At 47.2% G+C, this 9,583-nt stretch overlaps 1 protein-coding gene across 1 annotated transcript; it reads left to right on the top strand.

Moving 5' to 3' along the window:
- Positions 1-1,129: 1,129 nt before the first annotated feature.
- Positions 1,130-6,526, top strand: MCHR1 (melanin concentrating hormone receptor 1). The gene is given in 3 exon segments (XM_073336770.1): positions 1,130-1,199; positions 5,620-5,756; positions 5,759-6,526. Coding segments are annotated over 3 exon segments (975 nt in total).
- Positions 6,527-9,583: the final 3,057 nt, after the last annotated feature.

Genomic DNA, 9,583 nt, shown 5'->3' on the forward strand with positions numbered 1-9,583 from the left:
AGAGCCGGATAGGGATCTTGCCAGCCCTGCACCGACCGGATTTTTAATGGCCTGGTCAGCAGTGCTGACCAGAGCTGCCAGCTAGTTATTCCCCCCCCTTTTTTTTATTTGTGCATTTATTTTTTTCCATCCTAAGTGCTTACTTTATGCTTGTTTTTATTCAAGTTAACCTTATTGATTTCAGGCCAATTCTCCAATTTGCCAAGATCATTGACAGCGATCACACTGCACTGGCCTCCTATATATTTCCTACTGCAGTTCAAGTTGATGGTTATTAACTTTAGAGCTTACACCCTTTATGGCAGTTAAAATTGTTGGTGAAGCTGCAACTGAACACTTCAGCCTAGATTCTGCTCTCAGTTTACGTTGGTGTAAATCTACTGTCAGGGGAACAACTCCCATTTACACCAGAATGACAGACCAGATTCTAGCCCTCCATGTTTAGGGGCAGAGTTCTCTCAATTGAGGGAGCCCATCTTTGAATCCCCTCCCATTAGCAGTTTGACAGAGCCTGAGTCTAGCAACCTTCAGAGCAGCCGGAGAGGCATTTATTGTCTTTAGCACTTGGCTGACTATGTTTTGGTTTTTCAATCCATTTTTTGTTTTATTCTTTGTAGTTGCAACCCCATGCTGCTATGGCAATGCACACTCTAAAAATTAGTAAATAAATACTTTTCCTTTGTAGAACCCAGTGTTGCAGTGAGTAAAAAAGCTGTTGTCAGAAACTGTTCAGCTAAAGAGACTAAGTCCCAAACACCTGGTGAACCTTTCTATGAAAACAAAGATAGGCAGGTGAAGGTTAGCTTCTCTGGCTGACCAACATCTCCACAGATGTAGCAATATTAGCAAATGCAAGTTGCAGTGTTGGTATATCTGACAGGCAGGGAAAAGGTTAATTTATATCTCCTTCTGCATATTACTGTATCTGGGTGATGTCCGTGAGAACTGATGGAGAAGGAAGGAGAGAAAGTGGTGTGTACCAAATGTAAGCAGTGAAGCAGCAACGCTGGGAGACAGACCCTCCCCCTTGGAATCAGAGAGGCTGTTACAAGAAACTGCTAGCACTGAGGCTGCAGTAATCTGCATGAGACCACAGGAGTGATCAGCTGGGGAAGAGTGAGATGTAACCATGGATCAGCTGCCTCTTGAACTGAATATCTGCATCAGCTCTGAACCTGGAGTCCCTCTGACCTCCACCAGTGAGTATAGCTTTCTATCCCAGGGAGGGAGGAGGAGTGTGATGGGGGGTTCAATGGGTGATATAAGTAATTCACCTTTTAACCAAACTGCTTGCAAAACCTGAAGGAAAGCTCTGTGTAAGCTCTAAACCTTGTCTCTCTGACCAACAGAAGTTGGTCCAATAAAAGATATTACCTCTCCCACTTTGTCTCTGTAACTAGAAGTACAGAAGCCAAATGAACTGAAACCTGCCAGTAACCAGCTCAAGGGAGGGTGAGGGGTAAAATGAGATGCATATTGGGAAAAGAGTGTTTTGAAGCAGTAGATATTAGAAATCTGGGAAACAAAAATCTGAGGCTATAGAAGATGCACAACTGCCCACAATGCCACCTAGTGGTCAGACAGGTCATCTCCCCATTGAAAACACCTGCCCTTCAGCACTCCCACCCCAAGGGTGTCCAGCCTTCCTCTTCAGTACAGGGATTTGGGGGTCTGGGCCCTTGAGCAATAAAGGTCTTTTCCAGCAGGCCTCTTACCTTAGGTGAAAGGCTCTGGTGTTGTAATATCCTCTGGGCCTGTCCCGTCCGCCAAGCTCCAGACCAGGACCCAATGGTGGACAGCTACACTTGACACTTAAGGTTCTAAGTCTCTGTCTTCCAGACCACCTCCCACCCATCTCCTTTAGCTTCACAGAATAACGCTATGGCTACATTAGGGTTGCCAACCGTCTTATTGCACAAACCCAAGCACCCTTGCCCTGCCTCCTGCCCTGCCTATTCCCCAAGGTCACACCCCTGCCCTGCCCCTTCTCACTCCATCCTCGCTCCCTCCATCACTCGCTCTCCCACACCCTCACTCACTTTCACTGGGTTGGGGCAGGAGGTTGGGGTGTGGGCTCTGGGCTGGGGCCAAGCGGTTCAAAGTGTGGGAGGGGGCTCCGGGCTGAGCCTGGGGCAGGAGGTTGGGGTGCGGGCTCTGCGAGGGAGTTTGGGTGCGGGAGGGGGCTCACGGCTGGGTCCAAAGGTTGAGGTGCGGGAAGGGGCGCAGGCTCTGGCCAGTCGATGCTTACCTCAGGTGGCTCCCGGAAGCAGCCGGCATGTCCCTGTGGCTCCTAGGCTCAGAGGCAGCCAGGCATTTCTGCGCGTTTTTCTGTTGCTGTAGGAATACCACCTCTCCAAGCAATGCTAGCTAGGAGGTAGGTTGGGTATAACTATGCCACTCAGAATGTGGATTTTCACACCTCTGATCACAGTAACTATATCATCCTAAATCTTAAGTGTAAAGTAGGCCTTAGACCCAAAAACGCTCCACCCACAAAATAATAAACCCACCTGCTACTGTCCTGGGAAAGAGAGGAAAGAATTAAGAAATCAGGAACAAGATTAATTTTTAAATAATATAGCCCAACTTTCTCCTGTTAGATTTCTTGGGTTCTGTGTCTGCAGGCTATTTCCCACTGTTGCTGTTCCACCAATTGTGAGAGTACTAGTGTAGATAGGCTTCTGGCATTTTAGCCACTATGTCCTCTACCCTGTTTGGAGCAGGCCTAGATGACAAAGGTTTTGCAATACTAGCAGTGGCTGGTACCCTGTCTACACAAGAACTTCAGCTATCACGGCTACTGATGGAGCTGCACCAATGCTACAATGGTGGGAAATTTAAAGAAAAATGCCCTGCTTCTCTGGTACATTGGGGCTGATTTGCACTGTCCATTGCTACAAAGCAGCACTAAACTGAGCATATCAAGCCAGTTGAAGATTTCCCAAGAGTAAAGGAATTCCTGGGTGGCAGAGTTCCTACAGAGCCTCCTAAGGAACCCCGTACCCTCCCTCCCCCCAGCCGCTGGTGTCAGGGGCATTGCTGGAGGAAACTGCGTGTGACCAAGCTCCTTTATGCTTTCTGATCTCCAGCTGCCATTGGCAGCCAATTTATCAGAGAACACCCTGTGGGCTTTTAATAAAAAGAAAAGGAGTACTTGTGGCACCTTAGAGACTAACCAATTTATTTGAGCATAAGCTTTCGTGAGCTACAGCTCACTTGAAGTGATGAAGTGAGCTGTAGCTCACGAAAGCTTATGCGCAAATAAATTGGTTAGTCTCTAAGGTGCCACAAGTACTCCTTTTCTTTTTGCAAATACAGACTAACATGGCTGTTACTCTGAAACCTGGGCTTTTAATATATGCCAGGGACCAGACAGAGATGACCCCCAAGCCATTGTTGCAACTCCCTTCAGTGCTTGCTGGGAGCGCTCCTTAACCATAGCATAGGATCAGGGCTAAAAGCACAGTGTAAAACAAAACAAACAAAAAAACCCCCTATCAGTTCTGAATCAAGCTGTTTTCTCAAGAAAGGAGTATAATGCCATATATAAATCAATGGTACGCCCTCACCTGGCATATTGGTGTATGGCTCCTGCATCTCAGGGTCAGGGCATTCCCTCTTGGCAGCACTTGGGACTCAGCATCCACATTGGATCTATCACTCAGGCATCCTGGCATCCAGAGGGGCAACTAAACAAGCAATAGCTCAGGCTTCCTGGGTGTGGGCTGGGCCAATAAACAGGCAATAGCTGAGGCCTCTTGGCCTTGGGGTTAGCACTCATCCAACCATAAGTGCAGGGACAGGGCCAAGGGGTTCCAGCCCAGGGCCCTTTAAGCAACAGGTGATCCCATCACTGGGTTGTCAGGGAAACATGAAGTCACTGCCTTGCCTCCGAGCAACACAAAGCCAATGTTTCATTTCCCTGGACTGGCTCCTATCGGCATCTGGTTGGATTGCTCTGCAGCTGCTGGGAGCTGGTTCCCAGGCTCCCTGATGAACAGCTCATTCTCCACTTTCTCTGTGGGTTCCTCAGCCTCCCAGGGCAGTGGCTTGCCTTTAGAGCCCTGCACAGATACAAATTTATACCCACAGATGCAGATATAGATCAGTATCGGCAGAACCGCAGGGCTCTCCCAGGAACTGCAGCAGCAAAAGGAGAAGAACATGGGGCTGCCTCTCCCAGGAGCCAGCGCCCCACACCAGAAGCTCCTCTGGCACGGCTGTATCACCCCCAGCCTCGACCACTGGGGCAGGCACCAGGCTGACCGACAGCTGTCACTGGTCATGCTCTTGTGTTCAAGTGGCACACACACCCCCAGACAGGAGACACAGACAGCTGCATGGAAGGGACAGGGGCGGGGCTGGAGATGGTACAGCTGTGCCAGAGGAGCCACCAGCATGGGCCACTGGCTCCTGGGAGCAGCAACCTCATGTTCTGCTCCTTTTGTTGCTGCAGTTCCCAGGAGAGCCCTGCCATTCCACAGATACCAATTTATATCCATGGCTATCCACGCAGGGCTCTACTTGCCTGTCTCCAGGCTGATTCAGGAGACATTGCCTGCCACAGCCAGTCATTGTCTCCATGGATGGCTCAGCTCCCTGGGAAGGACATCTGACTCTTTCCCTAGTCTCCTCTCAACTAAGCAATAGGTTCCTGCTCTTATATTTACTGCCCCACCCCTACACTTCCTGCCAGGGGGAAGGGGCAGGGTTAGCTGAGCCCAACAGGATGAGTTAACCCCCTGTGTGCCAGAATGAAGTTGTTCCACCTCATTACAACTGGGTTCAGCCTGGTCACTAAATCTCAAAAAAGATACTGCAGAAATAGAAAGGGTCCAGAGATGGGTTGTAATAATGATAAAGGCACGGAGAGATTTCCATGTTGAAACTGAAAAGACTAGAACTGTTTCAGAAAAGAGATTAATAAAAAGGAAAATAATAGAGGTATAGAAAATAATACAGAGTCCAGAGAAGGTACATTGGATGCTGCTTATTACTCCCTCTTCAACACAACAACAAAAGGGGCATTTACTCAACTAAAAGGAGACACGTTTTTATACAATACACTGTTAACTTGTGAAACTCACTGCCACAAGATATCGAGGCCAAGAGCTTACTGTGATTTCAAATATGATTAGACTTTGGTTAAAACAGATAAGAAGAACATCTGCAGTTACATTAACTAGGATAATAAAGTATAAGGGATAAAATCCCACACGCTTCAGGGTATAAGTTAATCATGAAATGTCTGGATTCAGAAAGAAACTTTCTCAAAGGGTAAATTATGCCATAATTGTACATTATGGGTCTTCTTTAATCTTCCCTTGAAGAATCTCTTATTGCTCTCTATTAGAGACAGGATACTAGACTCCAGGAGCTACTGGTTTGATCTAGTTTGGCAATTCCTGTGTTCCTGTTGAGGTGTATTGGTAGAGCGGTGTGGCCCAGAACTGGAATAACAAAGGCTGCTGCATTGGCAGAGTTTGTGTGGAACAGCAAACAGTGTGATAGGGCTAGTCTGGAGGTGCATTGGCAGAGTCATTTTTCCAGCACCAAATTCTGTCACAAACATAAATGACAAAAGTCCACCTGTTATAAATATGTTTCCTTTGGTTTCAGAGTGGCCACGACTGCAGAGCTTTTCTTATACCAGCACCATCCTGCCCTCTGTGTTTGGCATCATCTGTCTCTTTGGCATTGCTGGCAACTCTATGATCATCTTTACAATAGTGAAGAAATCCAAGTTCCTTGGTGCCATTATGTCCCAGACATCTTCATCACCAATCTCTCGGTAGTGGACCTCCTTTTCCCCTTGGGCATGCCATTCATGGTCCACCAACTCATGGGGAATGGGATCTGGCACTTTGGTGAAATCATGTGCACACTCATCACTGCCATGGATGCCAACAGCCAGTTCACCAGCACTTATATTCTTACTGCTATGTCCATAGACCGATATTTGGCCACGGTTCACCCCATTTCCTCTTCAAGATTCAGGAAGCCCTTTGTCGTTACCTCGGTCATCTGCCTCCTCTGGGCACTCTTGTTCATCAGCATTACTCCAGTATGGCTCTTTGCCAGGCTCATCCCATTTCCTGGTGGTACTGTGGGCTGTGACATCCGCCTCCCCAATCCAGAGACTGACCTGTACTGGTTCACCTTGTACCAGTTCTTCCTGGCCTTCGCTCTTCCCTTTGTAGTTATTGTTGCCGCATATGCACAGATACTTCGACACATGAAGTCCTTTGTAGTCCCAGCTAACCAATGCAGTGTCTGGCTGAGGATGAGAAGAGTGATTGCCATTGCTATATGCCTGGTCTTCTTTATCTGTTGGTCACCATATCACTTACTACAGTTGATACAGCTGTCTATCAGTCACCCCACTCTTATCTTCTATTACACATATAATGCAGCCATCAGCCTAGGCTATGCGAACAGTTGCCTCAACCCCTTTGTGTACATTGTGCTGTGTGAAACTTTTCGCAAACACCTGGTTCTCTCTGTCAAGCCAATGGCAAAGGAGTAGCACAAGTTCATTCTGCCATTACCAGATAGCTGATACCAGGTCAAAGATTAAGAACACCTGACCTAAAAGGGATAGAGAGTATGGTGACAGGCACCTCAAGTCCAGAAAGACTTTGAATAACTAGAGAATATTCCAAGAACAACAACAACAAAAAGATCAAGAGTTTGACGCACAAGAAAAGATTAAAATAATTAAATATATAACTTGACTTAACAACTACGGAGGGGAAGAGGATGACTACCTAGAAAACTTGAAGGATGTAAACACCATGGAAGAAGGATTGATTGAAATGGTATTAGGGATATAAATAAGAGTAACTGAGTGAATCTGAGTAAAGGAAAATTTTAGCTGGATACAGGAAACAAATATTACTTTAACGCCTCCCCCCAGTCATTCCCCCCAAACCCTGTAACACATCAAACTGAAAAAAGGGTAAATGAATCCCACACCCCAACTAAAATTTTTGCCCCAAAAAGGGAGAAGTGGCAGCTACTCCATTAAATCCAGTAGAGACTTCACTATTGCTATCAATTTTATTTGAAAGGTACTCAGATACCACTGTGATGGGTGGCGGTATTACATTTAAAATAGATCTCCTGCCAGTGATCTCCATTTGACTGGAATAATCTCCCTAGGAGACTGCGATGGGGCATAGGTGCCAACTCTGTGGGTGCTTTTAATGGAAAAAAATTAGTGGGTGCTTAGCACCCACTGGCAGCCAGCTCCTCCCCTCCCCCCCTGCAGCGCCTCCCATCTGCCAGTGGCCCTGCTGATCAGAGCCTCCCCCTCCTTCCCTGTGCCTCCCACCTACTGTGATCGGCTGTTTTGCAGCATGCAGGAGGATCTGTGGGGGGGGGGCAATGGGGAGAAGAAGGGACAGGGCATACCTGGGGGAGGGAGTGGAACTGGGTGGGAAGAGGTGGGGCAGAGCAGGGGTGGGAATGGGTAAGGGTGGGAGCTTGGGGGGAGCTGGGGTGGGGGTGGGGAGAAGCAGCGGGGGAGAGGCGAGGCAGGGTGGGGGCTTGGGGAAGTGGGTGGTTGGGGGCAGAGCTGGGGGTTGAGCACCTCTGGGGCCTGGAGGAAACCAGCATCTGTGCAATGGGGAATACAACTGCACACTTACCAGGAATGAGCTGCTATGGTCTCAGTCAGCCCTGCCCCAGCATACCTGCGGTGGCAGGTTTAGAGGGAGAGGTTAAAAGGGGAGAGCACAGTTCAATTGAGGGCTGACTCACAAGGAAAGCAGACCTTCAGCTCTCACTATGTGGGACAGATCTGGCTGGCTGGCAGGCAGGGAGGAAGGGAGGGGCTGCTTAAGAGACAGGTGCCTGTCACCATAGTATGCCTGAGGGAAAGCAAGCCTGATGCAGGATTATAGTTGTGATGTCCTATCTGTGATGTGCTTGAGGGTCTACAGCCAGTCAGAGCATCCCTGAAGGGAAGGTAGGCCTGATGTGTAAATGTCGTTCAACCTTGCTACCAATGACTTCCCTGTGGCTGCAAAGGCAGGCAGTGATAGATGGTGTCCTGCCTAATGGGGTGATAGCCAAATAAAACCGCTCTGGTTCCTTTACTCTTGAATGGCGATGTGGTAGTGATTTGTCCTGAGCCCAGGAGTGACTTGAGTCAGTGTGCAATAGAAGCCCCACAGGAACTAAACAACACGCTGGGGTATATACTGTATTGAGTAATCTTTCACTGGTCAGCAAGCATGGAGGATAAACTACATTATGTTTTTTTCATTTCTAATTTCTGTTATTATGTAACAGGTACTTCTGCCAATTCTGGAGATAATTAATTTGGCACCAGTGAATTGTTTTCTCCTGCTCCAGAATTGATTTGCTCTTTCTCTCCTCCTTCCAGAGAGGAACATGGCTTGAGGAGACAACTGTCAGCCCCTTTAATCACAGATAAAAAGCTGGCAGGAAGAGGACAGTGTGATGGGTTGAGTCACAGAAACCTCCTTGGGACTGCTACCTGATGTGCTGAGACTACCTCTGAGCCCATTTTCCCTGGCAGCTTGGGACTTCAGTATCCTGTCTTGTTGAGCCAGACATGCTAGCCTGCTGCAAACACAGACCCAGGTCTGAACCATGTCACCCAAAAGCTGCAGGTTTAACTGAAAACCGCTTAAGAAGTGCTCCTGTCTCCAACACCCAGATGCCCAGTTCCCAGTGGGGTCCAAACCCCAAATAAATCTGTTTTACTGTGTATAAAGCTTATACAGGGTAAACTCCTAAATTGTTCACCCTCTATAACACTGATAGAGAGATATGCACAGCTGTTTGCTCCTCCAGGAATTAATTACTAGCTCTGGGTTAATTAATAAGTAAAAAGTGATTTTATTAAATATAAAAAGTAGGATTTAAGTGGTTCCAAGTAACAGACAGAACAAAGTAAATTACCAAGCAAAATAAAACAAAAACACGCAAGTCTAAGCCTGATACAGTAAGAAACTAAATGCAGGTAAATCTCACCCTCAGAGATGTTCCAGTGAGCTTCTTTGACAGACCAGACTCCTTCCTAGTCTGGGTCCAGCAATAACTCACACCCCCGTAGTTACTGTCCTTTATTCCAGTTTCTTTCAGACATCTCTTTGGGGTGGAGAGGCTTTCTTTTGAGCCAGCTGAAGACAAAATGGAGGGGTTTCCAGGGCCTTATATAGTCTCTCTCTTGTCAGTGGAAACCCCTTTGTTCTCCTCTGTAAAATCCCCTCAACAAGACGGAGTTTGCAGTCACCTGGGCAAGTCAAATGTCTATGAATGATTCAGCTTTTTGCAGGCCAACACCATTGTTTACATGTTAGTTTGAACATTCCCAGGAAAGCTCAGATGTCGATTGGCATCTCCCAAAGTCCATTGTCAGTTAAGTGTTTCTTGATTGGGCACTTACTGAGAATAGTCCTTTCTCAAGAAGCTGACCAAATGCTTCACTGAGGCTACTTAGAATTAAACAGATACATAGCCAATATTCATAACTTCAACTACAAAAATGATACACACATACAGACAGCATAATCATAACCAGCAAACTACAACCTTCCCATAGACACCCCAC

This window comes from Lepidochelys kempii, chromosome 1 (assembly GCF_965140265.1).
Source record: "Lepidochelys kempii isolate rLepKem1 chromosome 1, rLepKem1.hap2, whole genome shotgun sequence".
In the NCBI taxonomy this organism is placed as follows: Eukaryota; Metazoa; Chordata; order Testudines; family Cheloniidae; genus Lepidochelys; species Lepidochelys kempii.